The sequence below is a fragment of the Pseudopipra pipra genome, chromosome 1, assembly GCF_036250125.1.
Source record: "Pseudopipra pipra isolate bDixPip1 chromosome 1, bDixPip1.hap1, whole genome shotgun sequence".
Taxonomy (NCBI): domain Eukaryota; kingdom Metazoa; phylum Chordata; class Aves; order Passeriformes; family Pipridae; genus Pseudopipra; species Pseudopipra pipra.
The window spans coordinates 25,787,880-25,814,463 of NC_087549.1; the positions used below are offsets into that span (position 1 = coordinate 25,787,880).

The 26,584-nt window shown below is 38.9% G+C and overlaps 1 protein-coding gene across 5 annotated transcripts; it reads right to left on the reverse strand.

Moving 5' to 3' along the window:
* Positions 1 to 1,214: 1,214 nt before the first annotated feature.
* OSGIN2 (oxidative stress induced growth inhibitor family member 2) lies at positions 1,215 to 21,113 on the reverse strand. Of its 5 annotated transcripts, none has more exons than XR_010429211.1 (7): positions 20,894 to 21,113; positions 17,933 to 18,087; positions 13,902 to 14,038; positions 11,767 to 11,958; positions 11,000 to 11,091; positions 4,891 to 9,071; positions 1,215 to 4,830 (listed from the first exon to the last, which is right to left on the reverse strand). XR_010429211.1 is itself a non-coding variant. In XM_064649308.1 (6 exons), the coding sequence occupies exons 1-6, from the start codon at positions 20,935 to 20,937 to the stop codon at positions 8,024 to 8,026; spliced, it is 1,668 nt and encodes a 555-aa protein (XP_064505378.1). In that variant the 5' UTR covers positions 20,938 to 21,113; the 3' UTR covers positions 1,215 to 8,023. The 5 variants fall into 5 exon arrangements, 1 of the variants encoding a protein (XP_064505378.1); XR_010429215.1 differs by lacking the exon at positions 20,894 to 21,113 and adding an exon at positions 20,367 to 20,489; XR_010429216.1 differs by lacking the exon at positions 20,894 to 21,113 and adding an exon at positions 20,363 to 20,455.
* Between the last annotated feature and the right edge of the window lie 5,471 nt (positions 21,114 to 26,584).

Genomic DNA, 26,584 nt, shown 5'->3' on the forward strand with positions numbered 1-26,584 from the left:
CTTCATAGATCTAGTTTGAGATGTCTTCTCTGTATCAACATTTCCAACATCAGATTTCTTTGCAGTCTTTCACAGGCAGCTCTGTGGTCTCTAGAGAGTAGAGAATTGTGGGGATTTCCACCGTAGTGCTGAGGAAAAAAAAGAGCCTAGGATCAGCAGTTGGGTAAAGGCATACCCAGTTTATGTTCCTGTTTTGGGTCTGACTTGAGGGTGCCTAGTAGGTGATAGTTTATTTTGTAATCCAGTTGCAGCTGCTCTCTGGTTGATGAGAAGCCTGTACATTAGTACACTTGAGCCTTCTGCTATTTCAACATGAAGTTATGCTTGCATCAAAAAAACTTAGACATGGAAACCTCTACCCCTTAGCCATGGTTTGAATTGTAATTCCAAAATCAAGTCCTATTCATAACTCTGAAGTCTTTCTTCCATTTTAAATTACTTTTGTCACGATTTTCAGGTCAAAACATTAGAGGAAACATGCTTCTTGGCTTACTGGTTTGGGCCTTCTGTTACTGAAGTTTCTGAGGTAGATGATAAAGGACATGAATACATGATCCAAGTCTTAGGAGCCTGAACATCCAATAAATCACATCAGTATTTGCCTTACCCCTGGAGATATTGCATTAACTTCACCTAATGTTCCCTTTATTTCATAAAACATACTGTTGTGGGCTAACTCCAGTAGGCAGCCAAGCTCCATGCAGCCACTCACATGCTCCCCCACAGCAGGATGGGAGAATCATAGAAGTAGAAAAGGGAAAGTGGGAAAACTCATGCATTGAGATACAGTTTTATAGGTAAAGCAAAAGCTGTGAACACAAGCAAGGGCATTCAACTTTGTATTCTGCAATTGGAAAGTTTTGCTGTATGCTCTGTTTTCACTCTGGAGCTTGTACCCTGTGGTTTCAACAGTCAGTTCAGTTTTCAGAGAGAACTTGTGTGGTGTTTATTTTCTTTAGGTTAAAAAAAGTTCAGTAACTCAGAGATGATATCTAAGGTTTCTCTTATCTGCCACAAACCACAGTCTGCAAGCATACTCACCATTTTGCCAAAATTATGTTCTTCACCTAAACATACATCTGAGCAGACGCTTCAGATCTCATTTCTTGCATTTTTGTGTGTAATGCTGTTTGAGGGTTTGTTTGGTTTGGGTTTTTTATAACATTTATTATCTTTGTTGCCACTGCTCACAGGAAGGAGATGCACACAATACATAAACTAAAAATACTTTTTATTAGCAAGGCTCTTATAATACAGTCTTGCATTCAGCAGCTTAGCTGATGAAAACAGTTTAAAGCAGATTGAATTACTCCATTTACCACTAAAACCAAGGATAGGTGCTGTATCCCTGAAGGAATAACATGCTTAATTTTCAGCTTATTCATACTAGTTTCAGCTGACTTCCCGTCTTTCCCACATCAGCTGGGGAAGCCACTGCCTTTTTATGGCAAGACTACCACAGTATTCTCACTGTTGAAGTTTGATTTCTATTTCTGTCCATTCATATATGTGTCTGCCCTTTTTTCTCCTACCTGTAGTCCCCACAGTGGGGCTGGTGCAGCAGGGCTGGCCTCTTGTGGATCATTGCACCAGTTCCCATATGTGGAATGTGTTTGCTTCAGTTTCTTCCATCCACTGACCACCCCATCAACTTCCTCTAAAGTGCTAGGCCCCCTGTTAATTCCTGAGACAGTAGCTGAAGCTTCTGCTATAGACCTACCTCAAACCCTCTCCCACCTCTCTCTCCAGTCCATATTATGCAAGAGATTTCTCAGTCCTTATTTTTCCTGTTTTTCTCCCTCTGGAGGGAGTTTTTCGCCTTCTTCACCTGCTCTGTTCCATTTCTTGTATTGATCCTTAGTCACATTTGGCCACACCTGGTGTTTCATTCACAAATTCCGATTGTGTTCTGGTTGTTCTGGTATCTCCTTAGAACTCAAGCCAAGTGTGGTAAAACATGAACCATATTCCTTACCATTATTCCTCCTCTTCCTCTTAGAATCTTTGACAGCCATCACCACATTCCAGTGAGATAGTTACAAAAAATGCTACACAATATCAGATCTCCCTAACTAGCAACTTTCCCTGCCACTTTAGCACTGCCCATACCACTCTGTCACAACCTTGACTGCTGGAATCTCTGTCATTGGCTACAGCAGCAGGTCCATGCAAACCAATGCCTTCCCCCTCTTCCTGAACACTGCAGCTTTATGAATCTCTTCCTCCCCAGTTTGTTCTTTCCTTTGACTTACTAGTTCCCCACTTCTCAAAACCAAAATAATTGACTTCTAGGTGAAACTGTTTTAATATTTTGCACGTTCAGTCCACCATCAGTTTTCACACATGAAGATAAAACAAGCTTGGCATGCAAACCTCAGGAATGTTTGTTGTCTAATCAAAGCTGAGATTTTGCTCACAAGTTGCTTGCTGCTGACAGCAAAAGTTCTGTACACATTTACATTGCTCATCTTAGAAAAAATAAAATAGTATAACCCAAGCATACTCCAGCAAAAGCAGAAAACTGAAGCACTGACACACACAGAAGTGACTTTTACATAGTATTTCCAAGCTCAGATGTGTTGTCTGTGAACATGCATATAGGTAAATGAATATAAGCCTTTATCTAATTTAGAACTGGAATTCCACAACCACCATACCAGGACTAACAGAGAAACAGGCAAGATCAGGGTATCAACTTTGTAAATTGTGCCAGGGAGATGTAAGGTAGCAGGATCAGTTCATGAACAGCAATAACTTGATGTTCACATAGAAGCTGGTCTAGCATCCAAACTGGTGAAAAATGAACCATTTCCCTCTCCTCAGAGTATCCCTTGGAACTGTATCAAACCTCTTTCATCTTGTCTCTAGCTTAGTCTTTGTGGACAACTATTTTTCTTCTCTATATACCTAGTTAAAAAAGAACCTAAAAATACCAGGATGCTGTAATATTCTGTGAATATATACCAAACCTAGCTTTTAATTTTCTTTATGCTGGCATGTAAGTCTAGAGAGGGTATCCAGAAACATGAAGCTGAATTTTAGTTTATTGAAGCATCCACTGTAGGCAGCATAGGCTGGTACTTACACATTGCCAGTGATCTCAGAATAAAGAGATGGGAGAGGAAAGTGCAAATTAGAATAATGTAGTCTCCAGAACAAGTAATTTCCTGGTTTTGATGACTACTGAGGACCACTAAGTTTTAAGAGTTGGCTTATTATGCCCTGAAAATACAAAAGCATTCATTATAAAATGAGCTAATATGCAGACAGGTATAATGTGAACTCAAGTTCAAGGTTTGCTTGAGATTAAATGTTCCAGTGTCTACAAAGACAAAGCTATCTCTACAACAGTGCTTAGCTTCACTGTGACTAAATTATACTATAAATTATTTTCTCCCCATAATCCTTGTTCCTTACACCAAATTCATCCTTGACTGCACAATTCCCTGTGTAATTCAGGCTTCAGAAATTAAGTGAAACACCTAAGTGTAACATATTCCCCAAAATACACTCTTTTGCAGAAAAAGAGCTGTTTATAATTCAACATTCTCACTTCAAATTTTTACCTCTAATGCCACCAAAGCCTTCCTTTCTCTGTCAAAGATGTTTTAATATCCATTGTTTCTGCTAAACAGAATCAACTATTATGGTTATTTCAAACAAAGTATGACTTTTTTTTCAGGTTGGGCAAGGGGAAATGGTGGAAGTACAAAAAGCTCTCACATCAGTTGAGTGCTCCCAACTTGCTATCACCTAAAAATAAGAATGGAAAATGGACAGAACATTGTTATTGTAAGACTCTAAAATATACTCTAAATTAAAATATAACAGTATAAACCTTTTTTTGTTCCATTTTTTTTTTCCATAACTTACTTAGAATTAATCATTACTACATGGACAATAATGAAATCGAGTTTAAGGCATATGTGTATTACCTCTTGCTGTTTAGAAATGTTTGGGTGCACCGTACAGCCCCCAGATCCTGTTATTACATGAAGATACCTGCTTGCTTTCTCAGAGGGTAGAAAATACGGTAGCAGAGCAACAAAGCCTTATCTCTTGGCACACCACCTTACTGATCAGTCCTACAGCTCAGTGAGCAAATACAATTGCTTCTAGTCTGTATGTTGCATTTCAGTGCACTTCAGTTAACAGCCAGTTAAACAAATATGGCAACATGTAGGATGACCAGCTGCGGTGCAGAGCTCCGCAGTCACAGTACACAGATCCTCAGCCAAGAGGATGGGACACCACCAGCCTGTCAAAGCTGTGTGGACACACTTCAGCACCCCTACGTCTGCAGTTCAGATTGCACAGGTTCTTTGCAGCTTTCCTCCCATCATTCCTCACTCGTCATTCTCGTCATCAGTGAATACTCACTAGCAGTTTGCAAATTTTACAGCCTTTCATTCTTTCTCAAGAGCAGTTGGCCTAAAAATGGCCTTTTCTTTCAACTGGATATGCAGCTCGGGCTTACCTCTTAAGTTTGGGTCTTAATCCTCCAGCTTTGAGTAAGTACTCTGCATTTCTAGCTCTAACCTTTTCACAGTTCTTGAGCTGCGAGAGAAAGAAGTTACAGCCACCTCCTCCAACAAAAGTGCTGAGGACTAGGGACCGACTAGGGACCTAGAGCTGTGGGATGCACTTTGGTGTCCCTTACTCGGTGTACAGCCATACACATTCCATGCATTCACTGGCAAGCCCAGGCTGCTAGTCCAAAGCAATGCATTTTCCTGAGAGAAAGATTCTGGTGTTATTGTCACCACTCTCTGGATTACTTGCAAAAAGGATTTCTGCGTTTACTCATCCGAGTTAAGCTTAGCTTTACTCCTTTCTGGAAAATGTTTTAAGCAGAATTCAATCAAAAGAGGCACCAGAAAGGACGAAGACTGTTAAGGAAATCTGCTATGACAAATCTTAGTCCCAGTTCAACAGCTGGATACTACTTAAAATAATCTTAGCAATAATTTAACTCTCAAACACAGTCACAGCATTAAGAACCAAATCCAAATGTAAGAGATGTTTTTCCACTAACCTACTAGCAAATACACAGTATGGGTTAAGACAGCTTCACAAATTCTCTAAATTCAAATTAAATTATATTCTTCCTGTCTGTATTTTATTAATAAAGCTTAAGTAGGAAGCATCCTTTTAAAATCCAGGATGTTTAAAAGCTTATCTTTCTCACTGAAAGAAGAACTGAAAGAAGCAATCTCCCTTCTGGGAACTATTAAAACACAGAAGTTCAAATGTTTGTGGTGTTTTTTTTAAATCGGAGAAACAAGGTGTTTCCCCAAAAGACAACAACTCAGTGCCAACATCTAATTCACAATAAATGCAGCGCTTTAGGTAAAACTATCTTAAGGCAAAGCTTGAATTTTTGCATCTCTTAGTCCCTCAAAATACCAAAGAGGAGAGAGACACAAATTTTTCTCAAAATAAGAAATACAAAAGTGAGAAAGTCTGGCTACAATTTTAAATCTAGCAATTCCTAGAAGAAAGAGGATGATCTTTTGGTAAAGCTTTGGTTGAAAAAAGTATCTTTATAACGGCTTAATAAACATTAACACTGAGAAAATTTCTCTGTCCACCTAAGCAGTCTCACATGCAACTTTTTATCTCAAAAATACTAAGACTGATAAAAAGAAAAAGGCAATTAAACCTCAAGGTGCCTTAAGACTGCAGTGAAAGATAATAATCTGTAATAATAAGTCACAGGTCACAGATCTCTGCTACAAATTTGCCACTACAACACACACAGCTTGTTCGCAGCTGCAGCTAGAAATCCAGCTGTTTGAAGCTTTCCTCCCCTTTTTGCAAAATAATTCTTTAAGTAAATTCTTCCTTTGTTTTGCTGGCATTTTACATGTCTCATGACAAATGAAAAAGCAGTAATGTCACAGTATGTTGTATCTGGATATTTATATTGACACAAAACTGAAGGAATTTAATCACAGTGCAGGTGTAGTCCCAATAAGTTCTATAATCAAGTACTTTGCACTTGTAACCAATTCTCAGTTAAAATTATTAGATATCACAGGTTTAGAATAGGTTTCTATATATACAGTTTCTGCCAAAGAAGGCAAATTATACAATCTCAATTGACTTGAGATGAGCCTAGAATTGAGTAATTGATTAAGCCTAGAATTTAGCATAATGAAAACCAGCTCAAATATCAGTAAAAAAAATTTTCATAACTAGTATCGACAATGTATGATTAAAGCCAACCATGTGGGCAATGCAGAAATTGATGGAAATGTTCCTTTGTGTTTATTTTAATGCTATTAAGTGGCTCTTAAATTATTAGTAGTAGTATCATGTCATAAATTGCTTTGGACTTCACTGAAAGTAAGTAATTTTAATCCTTACATACTGTACCTTCAATTTCTATGTCCAAAGTCTGAGTAACTTACTCAGATGCGTAAGGGCCTGCAGTAGCCACAGAACTCTAATTCAGCAGGCACAGAAAGCAGGCATGAATTGAATACAGGTATATATAACTTATGAAAATTAAGACAGCTGGGAAACCAGCAAGCACTAGCAGTTTCACAAAGCCTAAGCCTTATTTCCTTTCTTAAATCTGTCTAGGCTCTAATATGAAGATTTTTAATCATGCAAACACAATACCTTAAACTAACATGACATTCTTTAACACAAAAAAAGCTCCAAACAAAAAAAACATCTATTCCATCACATTGGACCTGAATTAAAAGGTTTAGTAATAAATCAGTTGAACCCAAGCACTTTTGTCTATTGAGAGTTCTGGAAGTTCACTTTTCTAACTAGCTGTTGATTAACCTCACTATGGTTGAGTGTGTTTAGATAAACTAAATACTCTAAAATCCAGCAAATGAAATCTAGGTCTTACATAATGGAGCAGAAGGGTGAAACTTGGATTCAGAGGTAGGTGCAAGTTGCCTTTGTCTTTCATGACAAGCTCTAAGATTTAAAGAAACTATGGCACGTTTGTTTTGAGTTTGGTTTATTTTTTCGCTGGCTGTGAGATAATGACCCTTTTTTAAGTTTCAAAAACTGCAGGATAAAATATTTTACAATTATGTGCTGCTTTATAAAAAAAGAAAAAAACAATCCTTGGTCAAACAGGAGATGAGAATATCTATCACCCAGCCCACCTTCATCCGCCAAGTGATCCCCTTCAGTCTTCCTGAGCTAGGAAGCAAAAAAATCTTTAGTTTTCTCATGTACTTAACTCTTGATAGTACACTAGATATTCACTATATTGACACTGTAATAAGAGCACTTACATCAGTACTTTATTACTGTTTATGTTAATGCGTATTCTCAGAAATGTACATATCACTGTAGGGGAACATGTCATGGTAGTCTTTGTGCACTCACCAACTCTAGGCATAGTGTGAAGAAACATTAATGGATTGTGTCAAATCATTGTTAAAGATTAAATGGGAATGCTTATTCTTTTATTCCAATTATCAGGATAACTTAAAACTATTGAGAAATACTTGCTTACAGAAAGCGTTCTTACAACAGAAACCATTTTACTAAGTGCTCATTCCAAGTATTACTGTAGCAAATAAATAGAATCCTTGTTTCGAGCAGAAGGCTCCAAATTTGCTTTGGGACCAAGAATCACCTTGTACTAAGCAAGCTTTCTGCTTTTAGAAGTTACTTTAATTTCATGGTAAGAGTGCTTTTGTCACATTGGACACTAAAATATAAAGCCACTCTGGTAGGCATTGCTTTTCCCAAGGAAATCTGCTCTTGTAGCTGAGCAGGAGATGACAGGCAGGTCAATATAAGTTAGTCTAGTCTCATTTTCTGTTTATCTGGAAGTAATTCCAGTTGAAATAAGTTGAAATAGCAGATCAAGTTTTTCTATTTTGAAAGGGTGAAGTATTGTAGTATCAGCATCCTTTTACCAAGCAATACAAGCGCAGGTTACTTGTACACGACAGAAATGTGACTGCTATCAACTTTCGCTGCCAGTGACTGTTCTGTTAGACTACACCTGTAATCCTGGATGTGAAAATTTCTAATGTCTCATTTATGGTACCCCATCACCTCCTCCATCCCCACTTTCAATCAATTCATGTTTCTTCTTCTGTCTTATTGCCAGGCATCGTGCAATGCCCAGTGCACCTCCTTTTAAAAACCGTACAAAGTTGTCTCCCACCAGAGGACCCAGAGCAAAGAGGTTGGCTTCTTTAGTGCATTCATAAGTGTATGGATCAATCTCTATAGGATTCCCCTTGCATGTGATGGGCTGATTAGAGTGACGACCTATGCTATGTCCTTGGTCCTTTAGAAAGAAAAGATTTGGGTGAGAACCTATCAGAACTAAGGCTACAGAAAACTTCAAAATTTTCTTCAGTCCAGAGGCACTCTGAAGAACACATTTCATTTCAGGCTTGAAGGAAAGTACATTGTGTTCAGGGAAACTAGTGTAAGCAGAATGTTGATTAGAGTCCACAGTATGGGACTGAGTACACATCATATGATACACCTTATGGTATTCAGGGTAAAGCTTTTTAGGTAACTGTTTGAAAATTAGGCTTGTATCAGTAACTCTTCTACGAAACACGTGGATTACTGGGATGTTGTTGTTACAGGCACAGAGTACTGCATCAGCTGCTGTAAGTCCAGCACCCACAATTAACACAGGGTCTGCCTTCCCACGTAACTTTCCTTTGCTGATTGCAGCTCCGAAGTCAGACATGGAATGGAGGACAAAAGGAAAGTCTTCTCCTTCAACTTGTAATCGGCCAGGAGAATCAAAGGTTCCTGTGGCAAGAGCCACATTCTCAGCAAAGAGGCAGAAGGGCACATGAGAACCATCTGTTGCTCGCTGATAACCTCTGACTTCCCAGTTTCTCTTAATAAGTGATTTCTGTCCATCTTCCATTTCCAAATGCTGTGTTGAAATATCTTCATTTCGCTGACTTCTATCTTCATCCTCCTTTCCCCGGTAAAGTCTGGACACTGATGTTATGTAAACGTTGTCTCTGAAATTCTTTTGGAGGCCCATGACTTTAACATAGTGTTTATAATAACAAGCTATTTCCTCTGGCATTACTCGATCACTCTTTATATTTCTGAAACAAAATTGAATCATTCCAGTTAATATACAGACCTTATTGGTAATCTGAATATCATATATGACATGCCACAAGACAAGTCAAATTTACGAGGATTAAATCTGTCAGTGTAACTGACACTGAGTTCAGTATCTTTAAATGCATTTGATTTATTTGTTCTCTTGATTCCTGTTACACAATATAAGGTAGTGGGTTTTTATATAGTTAAAAAGTCTTTACACAATGTAAAGTGCTATGGTGATTAACAAATCAGGTATAACAAAGCTCTGCAGCATCATGGTAGCTCCATATGGAAATGTTTTATAAAGACAGTTTAACATCACAACTATCAACAATACAACACTGGCTAAACCTGTGCTCAGTGAGAATACACTTACTTAGGATGTAATTAGTAAAATATCATAGTTAAGTGCTAATTTTGAAACTCTACATTCAATACCTTACTGGAGCCAGGTATTTTTCATTGTAGTTTGCAAAAGACCTCTCCTTTGCTAAGTTCACTAAGTATCAAATGAAGTAGTTCCATATCACATGAATGCATAAAGCAAGTATGGCTCAGAGTGTTACTGCAACAATACAAACAGGATTGTGATGTTGAAGTGTCCAATAAAAAACATTTTTGCACTGTAACCTCGGTATTACATCTATGCTTTTTTCATGTTTATTGCATTCTCATTTATAAAAAAATAAGCTGACAGTATAATTATTTGGAACGAGTGCATGAATTTTGATGCTTCTTTAGAAGTAAGCTCTAGGAAGAAGGCAAAATAAACAACAGTGAACATCAGGACTGACACTGAATTACACTTAAAATCTTATAAATAACTACTCATTCTCATAGTCTAACAGGATAACAGCATATGTACTTTTAAATGCTCAGGTTACTACTGTGAAAATCCTCATGAGGTATTTGTTGAAGAGGATAACATGACAGTGTGACACCTCCTACAAAGAAACTTAGGAAACTACATGACTAGAAATTTTCACTAGCATCAATTCTTTTAAATATGTTTGTTTAATTGTAGTATAACAGGTCAGCATTTCTGGTTTTAGCACTGTCAAAAACTATAAAATAAACAAATTAGCTTCTGATAATAAGCAGCTTATGGGATTTCAGTTAGTAAGGAAGCAAGATTACTTGGTTATCTAAGAAAACAATTAAAGAACAAAGGTACAGTTTCTTCACTGTAAGTGGTGTCCTGAAATGAGTAACAGTCTGCCCTTAAAGACATATGCCTAAGTAATTCTACTTCTTTTCCCATACACAATACTGTAAAAATGTCTTTTATTTTGATAGAACAAAGTCAGAAAAGTTAAAATTTTAGAAAAAGCTTACATAGAGTGTTCCTAGGTTCATTTGCTGACACAGACCTTTATGAACTAATTGTATAACTGAAGTAAATTTTCTTCTCATTTTTTTCAAGAAACTTACTACCAGAAAATAACATTAAAATTAAAATTCATACATAACAACTTTTCAGATGTTGTTCAGCTTTGTCTGTAAAAGCAAATACTGAAATGTACAACTTCCTGAATTACAAGAAAGCCAGTGTCCATAGCAACTTGTTGCATCTGTGTTGAAAGAGGAACTTGCAATACTTCTGTAGATTTGAAATTCCTTCCTCCATCTTCCCTCAGCTCTTATCAGAACTGCTTTCAGTAACAGTGCCTCTTTGTGAAATGCTGCTAGTATGTATGCTTTCGGTGCACTCACAAGCAATTACTCTGCCTGACCATTGTCCATTTTTTTTCCATCAGAGTACACACCACCAAAAGTATTTCCAGTGCCATCAGGCAATTTAACAAACAAAACAAGAAGCCCTCCTGTGAACAGTGAAGTTTGAATGTTTTCCAGTTCTTCAAATAATGTTATCTGGATTTTTATAGCAACTAGGATTCCCAAGCAGATTAAGCAATATCCCTACCTGCGTTTGCTAGCTGCCCACTCCTTAAAGCTGAGGCCAGGCAATTCCATCCAGTCTCCAAAACTGATGGTTAGCATAGAGCCCTCCATGGACTGTAGTGAAAAAATGAAGATGCATGACCAGACACATTTCAGATGCATACATTTATGTAAAAAACAAAAAAGTTCTTCTCACTGTACACTCATTTAGAGCAATAAAATACTAGAATACAACAGAAGACCAGGACATTACATGAAGCACTGATGAACTACTTCTGTGTTACAGTCACATACTGTTTGAATGAGCAACTACATGAGCTAATAGAGAAGAAAGGAAAGAGACAGCATGTGAAAGGGAAACTAAAAGCAAGTTATTTAAAATACAAAAGAGGAAGAAAAACATGAAACCAGAAGCATATAAAGACATCAAGATTCTATATAAAATCATCTGGGAACAATGCAGACAAGAGAATAAAGGTTAGAGAAAATATTCTTTATTATAATTTTATAATTCAATAAATTTAAACTAGTAAAAAACCACAATAATATAAGACAGCAGTCATATGCCCAAATAAAGACAATTTTTTCCTTCCTTTCTTATTTCTGCAACATATTTGGGCTTGGGTAAACAAGCAGTTGAAACTACAACTGGCATTACCATCTAAAACAGAGAGTAAAAGATAGCAAAAAAACAGAAAGTAAAAAAAAAAAAAAAATTAGACAGTAAAAAAAATCCCAAACCACAAAGTTATCAAGTTACCCCAGAAGTGATATGAAATTTTTACTCACATGCCAAGCCCCACCAGGTGGTCCTTTACCAAGCACTATATGGGGAATATAATTATGTTGTTCCAGCTTCCAGTGCAGAACAGGTGGGTAGTCATACCCAAAGTCAGCATCGGGATGGAGCAACGTATCAAAAAGAACTGCAACCGGGTTTGAGGAGCGTCCTTCGAGGCCTTCTGACAGGTACTCCAGGTCCTGAAGTATGAAAAAAATGTGACATGTTCATGCAACTTCTACTCTTCATCATGCTGTTCTGGCATACAGAAGTTGAATTGAAACAGAAAGCACAATTAATCCAAGTTGCATTTTAAGGAGAGATTCAATCAAAACACTTTTCAGGAATAACTGCTATTATTCAGTTCTTCTGTAACTCTGAATAATACATTTCACTCATTTAAAAATTACATATTAATAAACCAGTAATATTTGGGCAAGTCAGTGTTTGAAATTCTTTTAGAACAAGAAGCAATGGACAAACATTAAGAGATCAGAGCAACTTAGTAATATATATATATATATATATATATATATATACCAGACTGCTTTTAAGAAAGAATTGCTAATATTTTTAGCAATTATGATCAAGCAAAATTGGAATCTAAAACCATTAAGTTTTAAACATCAAGTAGAAAAGCTCCTTTGACAGCTCTTAGCTAGTTCCAACACTAACTTTACTATATTTTAAAATAATCGAGGTATTATAATATTATTTTTAAACATCAAAATTAGGATTATTTTATAAAGCAGGCAATGTTGAGAAAAATTTCTAGAACTTTATAAAATGTTCACATTTCAGTATCTATTAACAATCCATGGTCTAAAAAATTAATGATGCAATAGCAAATATTTGGAGAGATAATAGAGATTTGAAGGAAGAATTGGCCATAAGGCCAATTTTTGCTGACAAAGATGGGACAGTTTAGCTTCCTAATTAGGCAAAATATCAGGGGGTCAGGGGAGGATGAAGTACATGAAACATCTGTAGCCAAAAGCTTAGGCAATTTACTCTCCTGCCAAAAAAAAAGACCTTGAGACTTAATGTAAACATTACATGCAAACAGCACAGCACTGAAACAAAAACACCCTCCAAAATCCAAAGCCAAACAAATCCCTACTTACCCCCTACAAACACAAATCCATGTTTGTATTTCAAATAAATTAGTCACAAAGGAGTCAATACAGTTAGTGACAGCATTGTCAGTATCCATCAGGAGTAGAGTGAAACAAGTAGAAAACAATGATAACATGACAAGTGGAGTGAAAAACATTGGAGGAGATTTAACTATTATCAAATCAGGCAGAAAAACTGGATGTATACAAGGGTAACAAATACAGAACAAGAGCAACTATTAGTACAACACAAACACTAAAGGACGCATACTGTTCTCAAAGGAAAAATATATTGTATTAACAGAGGATATATGTCTCTAATATTACTAAAACTGAAATCTTAATGAGAATTGGAGTATTTGGGAAGATTTTAATTTGAATTATGTATATTTGAAGTGTGTTAGCAGCACGTGTTCTTTGGTGACAGTGCCCAAACATCCCAGGACATGAAAGGTGGAATTCCGGCATGAGCCGCTCACTGACCAAGTGGTAACTTTAGACACTCCTGTCAAGCAGTACAAACACAACAAAGGGCAGACTGTAAAACCAAAAAACACCACAAAAACACCCACACACCACAGGTTTGGATCTAATAGTCATGAGTTGATTCTATTTCAATTAGCAGAACAACAAAATACCTTACAAATGCATTACAAATGTGACTAGGTAAATAGGCTGATTCTTCATGATGCAATCTGCAGAAGGTTTTTGGATAATCCATTCTTTTCATCTTCAGTTCTCTACATGTAATTTGTTACAAGCCACTGAGGAAGGTATATGCTGCTCGTTATTTTACAAGTAGGAAAAAAAGAGGCCAAGAGACAAAAGTTTTTTGAGGCCACACAGTTACTGAGCTTTACTGTGGTCTAATTCTTTGTGGAGTGAGAATATTAAGCCTTTTCTTGTCTATGGCACTACTTAATAAAGCTGCAAAAGCATTTTAAACAGGGTCATTAAAGAAAGCCCACTGTTTCATAACCCTGCTTGCAGAAGGAAAAGAGCCAGATAAGATGGCAACCAAGGCTTACTTGATCAACAATGGAAAGATGTCGAGCTTCTTCTAATTTCGTATGTAGAACGGGGTTTGGGTGTATAGCTTCAGGAGACAAATATGGCCTGTATCCAGAGAGCAGGTAAGAAAGACAAATTCCTGAAGGTCCATTTCCTATTAAAGAAAGAAGTTACTGCTTTAGTAAAAATTTCAATAATATATAGTTTCTAAGTCACAAAATATACAGCAACAAAATAACACTGAAGTAGTATAAAGCCATACTGTCCTGAGCCAAAGCATCTTATAAACCCTGCAGTAAAATAAAGCCTTACATAGGACTGTCCTCCAAGTAAAGAGAGCAAAATCTTTAACAAAGAACCTTTGTATAACTGTTTACATCACAAAACAAAATGCATATAAAGGAGTTCCATAATTTAGTACATCAAATGCATTATTCTTGTGTTAAAGTGGCCCAATGGATAACAGTCTGCCTGTCAATCACAGTGATATCTGAATATTATTACCATCTTACAACTCTGTATTCCCACAGGCACTGAGCAATACAGAGCAGAAAGACAATTCAGAGCATATGCTCTTCAGGTCTGCCCATTAAATGAAAGGAAGAAAGAGATAAGCAGAAAGCTGAAGACTGGAAGTCAGATGAGAAGTTACAGACATGGTAAAACAGCAACATAAATGCTAAGTGAAGACAGATACAGTCACTAAGTGGTAAAGTACAAGAAACTCATGTAAGACCATATTCATCATTCAGCAAAAATATCAAGTCAAACATGTTTATCCTCTTTGTAGCATTTTATAATCTGTACATGTGCATTGCTGCAATTTTAATAGACACTTATTTTTAAAATGTTACTAAGGTATAAAACAGATAGGACCAAAACATTACCATAAAGTAAACATCTCTATTTATTTGTCTAGCGTTAAACAAAGTAGGAGACCATATTTATCACATGCAAATACAGAAGGAACACTCCTGTTGCAAAGTCAGATATAGAAAGCTATGCAAAACAAAAATCAGGAAAGTACATGCTATGATAGAGAATTTAAATATTTGACTACGTATTGTTAATTCCATAGCTCCTCTTCCTCATTAACTGAATGAAAAGCACAGTGTTCTCCTAATGAGGCACTCATCAGTATTTTGTCTTTGTTTGCCTTCTAGAGTGGCACTCATGGTATTTAGCACACACTATGCAAATTCTGGGCTTAAGTTACTAATTTATTCATGCTTTTTGTACTCATTGTCTGACATTAGCTCTTACTTCCAACCATTTCAGCTCTTGATGTCAAGAGTTCATATGTCATTTCCTGTTCCCCAGCACCTTTGCACACACTATTCTCAGTTCCTAAATCCCCTATGAGTTTGCTGAGACCCTGTTCATTCTCTTCATACCTTGGATCTCTTTTTCCTCCTCCACCAGCCTACCCTCATCTGGTCTCAGTGGCAGAATATCCCACAGTTTATTACAGTGCAGTGCACACAGATTGGTCACAGCCATGGCCTACAGGAAAATCAAGCAGGCTCACTACAGATGAGTTCTTCAAAGGCTAAGACTGTTAAGTTACAAGAAATCTTCCATAAGCACGTTTTCTGCAAAGGCCTAGAATCCAAGTGAGCATGTGAGAGTGCACAGTGGCTCCTATCAAACAATTTAGTTTTTGTATCCAAGCATGGAGCCAAAAATAAAAGCATTAGAGTGTCTGTTTACTGCAAAGGCCATAAATCACTGGAAAAAGACTGTTTAGGAAAGCTGTCGATTTCCATCATTGGATACTATAAGATAATTAAATCAAAAGTCTGTAATAGAAGGTTTAAATATTGGTGATCCTGCCTATATTATTTCCCAAACCACTTCAATTTCTATTTTGCTATTTACAAAAAAGCCAATAAAGAATCTAAAGACAGTGAAAAAGGTCTTGCTTACTCTCACACTATTCTGCCCTCCCACAAAAAGATCTGCTGGGTATGCTTTAGTTCAGGAATTTAAAGCTTACAGCTGATACAAGCCCCTCCTGTCACCCACTTGCCACATGAGATGGAAGTGAGAGAACCTTAGCAATACAGTGAAACCATCCATAACAAAATCATATGAAATTATGAACACACTGTAATCACACAAATAGTCCAGAAGCATTCCCACGACTGAGTAAATTCTTAACTGTTTTTAGAATTATAAACTTGTGCACAGTAAAGAATTTTCTATCTTTTTACAAGTGCATAGCTAGCTTTTTTTTTTCCTACTGGGGCATAAACAAAGCTAGTCCACAATGGAAAAATGTGTTCCATATCCAAGCATGTCATGCTAAAGATTATTTCTACTGGAGAAGACTAAAAAGAACCAAACAGACAAAAAAGGTTGCAAACACAAAGGCTAGCAAAAGACAAGGAAATTATTGAGGGTAGGATTATGTTAAGGTGAATTACTGTCACTGAGCTCCCTAGCAACTTCCGTGGGACCATCCAGAGAGCTGATCCAAACCCAGTTCCTATTCTTTGAGCAGACTGTGTCCAAGGTAAAGAAATTTCCTAGAGGATACGCTGTCAAGAACACAAAAAATAAAGGTTCAGCTGCAGAACATGCTCCAAACTTACAGCTCCAGCATGAAATTCTTCAACCTCAACTCATTCAAAAGGAATGGACCATTTCTTCCCGAGAGACAGGTACTGCACAGACGTTATTAAACTACTACACAGTGTGTTTGTATATGGGGGGCATGACAACTCTATTTTCATTCTCTTCTACTACATCATCAAATCATTTTTATATCCCTGTGAAAGCTCTTTGGTGAGGCAATGAATTAGTGATAGTAGGCTGCCAATGGAGAAGATCAGCTTGCGAAGTGGTTCAAATATATCTGTGAAAAAGCACTGGGGCAATGTATTTGTTTTTCAAGAAGAAATAGTCAAGGCAGCTGTGTTTGGTGTCAGCATCTTGCAAGGCACTCTAGACAAAACAAATGTTAAGCACAGGTATTTGCATAAAGCAGATTTGCAAACCTAAACAGTGAAAACTGAGTCATTAACCATATGGCAAACCTATACTAGGGCTGACAAAATGCCAGGAAACCGCTGCTCTTCAACTATGATGCAGAACTTATCAAGTGATTCACGTCTGTCACATCCACTTAAGTCTATTTTAAACTATCATGAAGAGAGCTTTGAGAACAGGCATTGTACAAACATCAGTCTTTCAAAGTTGTGGAAACTTACTGTGAACACGATTATGCTGAAATATCAATCTCCACAATCTCTGCTTGTTTGTAGGTCCGGTCCTTGCTCTAGTCCCAACAGCTTTGGACTAGATTACTGAAAACCTTCTTTACTCCAGATCTTTTCTTTATCCCCTCATGAAGTCACGGTGATAAGGAGCTAGTGACCAGCTGTTGCTGAAAAACCTTGGTCCAATACACATCACCCTGGCACCCTGAATTAAGCTATGTACCTATGGAGTCTGCTCCCTCTGCTATCCTGTCATTCAGCAACATTTTACAAGTACTAGCCTTTAAGTGTTTAATCAAGACTACAATTTATTGTTTTAAACTGGCTGAGTTGACTCGGATTCATTTTGGAAAAGATGGGGAAATACTTAGACATTAGTGATTGATAAAACAGAGAAAAAGACAATTAATGAGAAGGTAGCACCTGACCAACACACAGCACACACTTCACATTATGCTTTTCACTGTCCCATGACCCCAAAAATTTCTAGCAGTGTACCATCAACAACCTCCAGGCATCCTGAAGAAGATACATCACATTAATCAAACCCTAGAATCAGTAGAGTTCTTCCATTAAGACTCCCATATGTGCTGCCAAATAACACAGTTCATCTTGTCAAAGCACAATTTGAATTCAAATATACTCCCACAAGTCCCTTAATATAATTTTATGCTATTGTTGTTAATCACAACAACTGTATTACTCTAACAAACATCTTCACTGTAAGGACGCTCAGCATCACTTATTTAATGATAAATTATTGCATGCAGCAGGTCTAAAGCCAATGGCAGTGACAGAGAATCTTTAAAAAAGTGAAAAAAACTCACCTATTATTACTACAGGCAGAGTAAGGAGGGAGTCTCCAGGCAGAACAGTTTCTTCAATTAAAGGCATTCTTTTAATCTTCCTCCCAAGGCTGTCACCAAAATACTGGACAAAGGAATTCAAAAGCTGTCCCTCGGTTTCAGTGCTGCTGTACGTTCTAATTAAGAAGAACAGATGGGAGAAAACTAAAATGAAACAGTGAATTGTTGTCAGAACAGTCCCTTCAAAAATAAAGTTGCTTTTGATGTTGTACTTTAAAAGCTATGAAACTGGCAAAATCAAGACCAAAACAGATATGTTTCACCCAATCTACAAAATTTTACTCTGCAGCACAGCTTTTCTAACAGAAGATTTTTTAAAAGTCCACTTTCTCCTACCAAGTCTGCAGAAGGATAACAAAAAGGCACAGATGGCTCTGCAGAAATGCATATTTCTAATTGCAGTTTATACAAAGCCAAAATATAACCACAAGCATTATTTTGATCCCGCACACAGTAGAACTCATTCCTCATTATCCTTATCAAAGGAGGAGATACACACTGCCTAGACAATTAACAACATTAAGGCCAGCCAAAGCCTGATGGAGCTGCTAAGGTATTCGTGTCTCTTCCCGCCGGCTGAGCAGCACACAGGACTTCGCCTCAGCAAATTTCCATTCGGGGAGAAGTAATGCTGGTTAAAGCTGGCGATGGTGTGAAGATGGATCCTTGTGAAGCGACCCCTTTAAGGCTTAGACACAACCCATCCTACCACTGTTAAAAGAAAAGCCTTTACAAAAGGAATTGCCATGCAGCCAGGTCAGCTCCTGCACAGCAGACGGCTTTCATCCCTAGCCGTTTTCCTAGATTTCTCAGTTCTTTCTCTGAGCAACATCTACTTGGGTTTCCCTCATAACTCTTCACCATCTAAATGTGCTTCTAGACTTCGAAGACTCGTTTTATACTGTTTTCTGTTTAATTATTTAGGAGTCTTTTCTGAATCCTTTCCAGGACATTGAAACAGAACACACTATTAGTTTAGGTAGAAAGGCAGAGGCAAACCAAAAACAGTTAAGTCTTCCAAATAAAGGCAACAAATTTTTAATTAAAAATATCCAAATCAACAGTTCTAAACATTTTTTTCTTTACAAACAGTTGCAATTATTAACAATAAATAAAAGTACTCATCTATTTCCTAAGAATTTGCATATCTTAAAGTTATTTTAGTGTTTCGGGAATTATTTTCTACACAGGACCAAAATCATAAGACAATTATCTAATTCCCATGGCCTTCAAGAAGCCACATAGACTCCATACTGCCTCAACTCCCACGGCACTGAAGGTTCTGTTTCCTCAACAGGGAAGTCTGAAGTAAACTAGAGACAGAGCTGGACAGTAACAACAGCGCTAGTACACTCCGCAATACATCTCTCTGATGGCCACGTCTTTGTTAAAAAGAGCGGGGAGCTATTCTAAGGTTGCATTTATTTTGGAAAGTACTTGGTATCTGTATTCCCTGCAGTACAACAAAAAAAGTTTGCAAAGTACGTGCTTACTGTTTGAGTACAGCTGCACATTAGCTCTTGAAGACTCCTAACACACAAACAGCATGAGTTAGATGAGGATGAGAAGATGGTAGAGAGAGGATATCTAATTATCATACTGATTTTTTCACTTCCACTTTTAGATAGGCATAGGTAGAATATTTTACTTTCCACCCTTTGTTTAGAGTTAACTCAGGCAAGCATACCTGAAAGACGGGCTTAAAGGAAGCATGCACGTTTTAGTGTGGTTTTATCATACTTGCTGTGCCAGATGGAATATAAAACCAAAAGAAACATGTCAAAACCTCTTTTATGGTTATATGCACAATGCTGTAGGCTACAAAAGAATCTTTTAACAATAAAAATGTTGCTTCTGTGTAGCTCAGTGCATCACAAACTACCAAACTGGTAATTTTGCACAGAAACATCCTCATACAACGAGCAGTTTCTCGGTTATGGTGCATACAAAGGACTGTTGTCAGGAGCATGTTTCTCCTTTGCAAGAGCATGATATCAGAACCCAGCAAGATCTTAAGTTAGGGGCCACTATCTTCCTAACCTCTGAACAACACCGAAAGCCACCAAGTACCAGAAATTTTAATCTTGATAAACTCATGGTAGACAGCTTTGCAGTGGTGGGGATTGGGTACAATTATCTATAGCTCTAGTCCTGCCGAGATGCAATTGGGCACAAGATGAGTCACTTCCAACGCCAATGCTCAGTTTATCTTATGCTGGTCACACCAAATAACCTCGAGAATTACATTCTGTCAACTGCCTGGATTCTAAACATGTGCAAATGTGAATCCTTTTTTTTTAATGTGAAAAAACCTTTAAGAGGAAAATCACAGCATACATATAACAGTTTCTCTCCCATCTGAAAAAGGTAATAATAATTATTTACTAATACCTACTAATTAGCTGCAGGTTATTGAAATAAGTGGTGCCATTTTCAGGTAGCAGTTTTGAAGGATCCTAGAATTCCCTACGTACTTTTAAGAAAAAAAAAAGAAAGAAAAAAAAAGAAAGAAGCGGACTGTGATGGGCGGTTAACAGAAAAACTCGTTATATAAACGGAATTTGAATTTGGCCTCGAGCTGACACTTCGGGAAGCGAATTTCACGCCGTCAGACGGCAGGGTTTTTTCCAGGTGCCCGGGCGGCGCTGCCATCAGGGCCGGCATCCCCGGCGGTGCCGCGCTGCCATCCCCGCGGGAGGCGCGGGCAGCCCCCGGCCCGGCTGCGCCCGGCGCTGCCCAAGGTCACGGCGCGCCCGCCCGGGCCCCGCCGCCGCCATCCCCTCCCGCGGCCGAGGGGCCGTGCGGGGCCGGGCAGCGCAGCAGCCCCGCGGAGGCCGCGGCATCGCTCCCCGCCCGCCCCTGCGCCCGTTCCGCTCCCCTGCACCGCCCCGACCCACCGCCCGCTCCGTGCCGCCGCCTCACCTGAAGTGACTGGCCAGGGAGCAGCGGCAGCACCACACGGGCATGGGGAGCGCCGGCGGGGCCCAGCGATGAGGCTGCGGGGGGACAGCGCGCCCCGGATCCCGCTCCTCCGCCTCCTGCAGCCGCCGCCGCCACAGTGGGGCCCGCGCGGCGCCGTCCCCCCGCCCCGCTCGCAGGCGGCAGCGGGTCACACGCGGGAGGAGGAGCCGCCGCCAGCACCGGGAGGCAGGGAGGGAGGGAGGGAGGAGGGACGGGCTGGGTGAGGAGACGAGAGGATGGGAGAGCGCCGCTTCCTCCTCCCGGCCTCGCCGCGGCCCCGCGCGCCCGCTCTCCTCAGCAGGATGCGGGATGCACCGCCTCTCCCCGGGAAGGGGGGGAAGGACGGGAGCCCCGGCCTGGCGCGGTGGAAGGGGGAATGGGAAGGCGAAGCAGCGGCGGGAGACACTTCCTTGGGCCGGGGAGGGGGCTGCGGTTCCTGAGGCGGCTTACACCGACCTGCGGTGGCCAGTTAAAAATTTTTGATGCACCTTTTGACTAACCTTTTGGCCTATTCGGGAACAATGCTTCATATGTGATCAGTTAGTTGCTTTAAATTGTGTCTTCTTATAAATATTTTGCAGGTTTGCTCATTTGCGATAAAGCATTCCTTACCTAGTCTTTCCCCCGCCACAGTGACTGCGGTTGGCAGCACCTCGGGAGGTCATCCCGTCCAACCCCCTGCCCCGGAGCGTGGCCACTTGGGTTTTGAGTATTTCCAAGGCTGGAGACTTCGTGATCTCCCTGAGCAACCTGCTCAGGGGTTTGACCACCCTCACAATGAAATCGTGTTTCCTTATGTTCTTGTGGAATTTCCTCTATTTCAGTTTGTGCCCATTAAGTCTCATCCTGTCCTAGAGAACCACTGAGTTTCCTACTATCTTCTGATGAACTCTTCTTCATTCTCTCCCACCAAGTATTTATGCACATGGATTAAGATCCCACTAACTCTTCTCTTCCACTGTCTGAACAGTCCCAGCTTTCTCAGACTTTGCACATAGTAGTCAGCCTGCTATGTGAGAGCCCCATGTCTTACACTGGTTTTCTCTCTCAAAGTCTACCAAGCAATAAGGGTGAATGCCAATAAAATCTATTACTATTTGTTAAACAATTACAGTCTTTCACTCAGGGTTAAACTTGACAATTAGAAATGTCTTCTCTGTGAATCTATTCCATAAATCCGCAATAGCAGGATCTTAAAAGGCTGTAGAGTTACTGTGTCTGAAAGTGGCTGTTGGTAGCTGACAGTCCAGTTCACCTCAAGGTTATTCATTGAACAGACTGTCATGTCTGTAGTCAGCAAATAATTACTGCTTAATAGTCCTGCTCTGGATCCAGTAGAAAGGATGGCTTTATATTTATTAGATATAAAAAACTTAAGGGAAAAGAACACAGGACCTGAGTTATATCACTGAGGAAATACAGAATATTGATGTAAAATTTCTATTTTCAAAGGATGAAACAAATTCAGTTAAGCACACTGTTCTTCAAGTATACCCAGCACCAGGTCTAGTATGTCTTTAGACCAGAATTTAGAACCTGAAGCTGCATTTAGCTTGCGCTGTCCCCCAAAATACTGCCTTCAATTCAGGAAACTCCATGAAAAATTTGTATGTTGATCAGATAACTCATGCTATTTGAATATTCATACTGTTTTATTAAATTGCATTCTCCTTTACAATGAGTTATGGAAAACTACAAAACAAACTGAAAGGAAATCTGATTTTTTTTCCCACATAATATCTTGCTCATAGTCAGGACAGCCTCCTGCTGTACACAAACCTCCAGGTCTGTGGACCTCACACTTCAAGGAAACTAGCTATAATCAAGCAAAAGTTTTCCAGGTTCCACTAGCTATTTGGTGGCAGTGTCAGATGACACTGACTTAAAAATTAACGTATTAAGGACATATTTGGCTTTAAGTATGACCTTTATTTCCTCCCATAAACAAATCTGGTTATCTGGAATATAACACAGAACCTCAGCTATACTGGTACTATTATTAGTTTGTGCCCTTATCTTTGTGGACATAAACTTGAGAAGAAAAACAACCATACCTATGTCCACACCTATGATTGGGACATGTATTTCCCCAGCATGTTTTTACATTTAAAATTGAAAAAGTTATACTGGACCTTAAGTTTGTGATATAAAAAGGCAGTTTGGAAAAAATACTAACAGGGCTTCTCTGGAAATGATATTCTGTGTAGATGTCCTGATTTACAATTAATTAAATGTTTCTCCCAGAAGCAAAATTTTCTGTTCCTTTTAATTCTAGCCTAGGTTTTTCAGATGTCTTAGTTTTTTGGTTAGGATTTATTTCAAATCCGTGTCTCATGATAAAATATATTTTCTTTAGATGTACCTTTGTATTAGTTATTTAACACTAAGGAAGGAACAAATGGGAAGAGACTAAAACACACCAAACGATAGCAAACACTTCCTCCCATATACAAATCACATACACTAATCACATTTTAAAGAGATTTATATTTCCTGTTGGGTTCATTTATGTTAACAGGTTCAGGAGTTTTTGGCTGCTAGGTATAGTCAAAATCCTTACATTTTAAATCATGCTAACCAAATAGCTAATTTAAATCTCCTTTCTTTCACTAACACTCATTATACTAATTTAGGTAATAAAATTGTGCATTTGTTCAAGAATTATCTTTTTCTAAAATTGAATGGAAAAATATTTCTTCCCCAAATGTTCAGTAAGTCATTATCTCAACCAGTGATGTTGGAAAATACATTAAACAGATAGCTTTTTATTAATCACAAATGTATTTTTAACAATATTTATAGCTTCTTGTGATCAACTGACTGATAAATAAATAAGTTTAGTACCAGTATTTGACGCTGCATAGTTCTTATGCATAAGTCCTGCATAAGGTGAGAGCATCAGAGCAGGAGACTGTTGTCTCAAGCCATCATACATAGCATGGAAAAAAAGGGCTTCATCCTCTTGGGTAGAAGCGAAATGGTCACTGAGTAACCGAAGGATGACACCAGCTGTGTGCTGAATGCAACCTGCACCTTGTAATACAGCATGGGAAACAAGGAAAAACACTGCAGCATTCTGGTAAGATTCCCATGCCTCCACCCACTGCAAACTAAGTAGAAAATAGACCTGCAAGGCTTCAGATGTCACCACAGGAATATGATAACTGTCTGGATGAATAATGCAGTATCCCAGTGCTGGGGCTTGCCCAGGACAGATGTCTCTTCAATGACAAACTTGTTCCCTGTAACAGTAAATGACTCTGAAAGATGTATGAACTGCAAGGCCCAGCAAGTGACAACGTAGTGAAACATTTTCTGAGATGAACAAACGGAAAGTTTGCCACAAGCCTATGGCTCTGAGCCTGAAGCACGAGGCACTGAAGAAAGGCCAGGAGAGATTAGGAAGGCTTGAGTTTATTTGCTCAATACTGTTAAGCAAGATGGCAACTAGGAAATCTAGCTGCAAAACAACTTTCTGCCTGGCCAAGTTAAAAAAAAAAATAAAATTGTAAAGATGGAGGATCTCAACCAAGCAGTTCTGTTGCAGCTATAACAGAGCCTGACAGAAAGTCAAGATAATTGTCAAGAGGGACAAAGAAAAGATAATTATGAAACAAGCTTGAAGGAGCAGGCCTGTCAGGTTCCTGGAATCTTTTCATCATCTGTAAATAAAATTGTTTTCAGCAGCTCGCTTCAGATGCTACTAAGTGCTAATTAAATAATACTTGCTTGGAGAATAAAGATGCAACAATTTCTGTTTCAAAGAATTGTCTGAATAGTATAGAAGTATTGACATGAGGGTCTTTATTGGCCTTTTTCACTTCAGAGAACAATTTGCCTGAATATCCCAAAAGATGTCTATGTAGTATTCTGTAATGATGGTGAAGAATGATTTAACCCAGCGGGAAGCTAAACACGATACAGCCACTTGCTCACTGCCCTGCAGTGGCGTGGGGAAGAGAACTGGAAAAGAGGTAAAGCTCATGAGTTAAGAAAAATACAATTTCATTGGAAAGAAAAGGAAAGGAAAATAATAATAACAATAACAATAACAATAATAATAATAATAATAATAATAATAATAAACATACAAAAATTATGGACAGTGCAATTGCTCACCACCTGCTCTCCAGTGCCAAGCCAGTTCCCAATCAGTGGCCTGCCATCCCTTGGCCAAGTCCCCCAGTTTAAATGCTGAGCATGACACCATATGGTATGGGATATCCCTGTGGTCAGCTGGGGTCAGCTGTCCCAGCTGTGTCCCCCCCAGCTTCTTGTGCACCCCCAGCCTCCTTGCTGGCAGGGCAGTATGAGAAGCTGAAAAATCTTTAATGTAGTGTTACTCCTGAACAACTAAAACATCAGGGTGTTGTGAACATTATTTTCATCCTAAATTCAGAACACAGCACTGTACCAGCTACTATGCAGTAGTATCCCAACCAAAACCAGGACAACAGGATTTGAGAAGAATTATGCCAATGCCCGGTAAAAATTCATAGCCAGTGGTAAACTACATAGCTGTGATAGCATCATTGTATGTACCACATGTTATCATAGTATGTGGAAGGAATCGGCATTCCCTAGCACCGAACTGCACTGCTTCAACAGATGGATAAAATCAAATTGGAGAAAACCTGAGAGATCATGGTGTGACAGATGGGTAGAGGCATAAATGATCTCTGGAAAACAGTTTACATGGAAGGGTTTAACCGCCTGAAGTTTGCTGATGGTGTCAGTCTTCTAGACGTAGATCTAACCTTTCATGGGAGCAGGTAGTGTGTGCTTCTGATTCAATCATGATTGTCATTTGCAAGGTAGAGGAATAGAATTCTAAATAGACATTAGATGATGGTGAGGTAATTGAGAGTTGGTATTACCTGACTGTAGAAGAAATAGGAGTGATGCCAAAACTTCTTGGAGTTTCTTGATGGTTGTGGAGTGTCAGGACATCAATTTCCAGAAGCAATTGAATATAAATACTAACGTGCTAGTATAGACACTTGTGAAAATCTCTTAGATGATAAAAAATTTCCAATTACAAATACCTAGAGAGAAGGATGGACAAAAATGCAGGGAAGTTCAACTACCTGAAGGGAAGTTCTAGCCAGGTGGGGGTTGGTCTCTTCTCTCAGGCACTCAGCAATAGGACAAGGGGGCACGGGCTTAAGCTCCGCCAGGGGAAATTTAAGTTGGATATCAGGAGAAAATTCTTTACAGAGAGAGTAATCAGGCATTGGAATGGGCTGCCCAGAGAGGTGGTGGATTCACCATCCCTGGAGATTTTTAAACGCAGATTGGACGTGGCACTGAGTGCCATGATCTAGTAAATGGACTGGATTTGGACCAAGGGTTGGACTCGATGATCTCGGAGGTCTTTTCCAACCCAATCGATTCTATGATTCTATGATTCTATGATTGTTAATATAATTCCAATTACAGACAGTACAGCTTAGTCTCCTTTTGTGCTTACTGGAATGGCAGCTATTACCTTCTTCTCAAACTACTGCTGAAATGCACAGGAGAAGCTGCCTGCCCTTGTACTGAGTGGGACCACTCCAGCCTGTCAAATCACCCACATTCAGGCCCTGCACTAGTTATCACGGAAAGCTGGATATTCTTTGTCATTGTTGAGCATTCGAAGGTTTTTGTTGT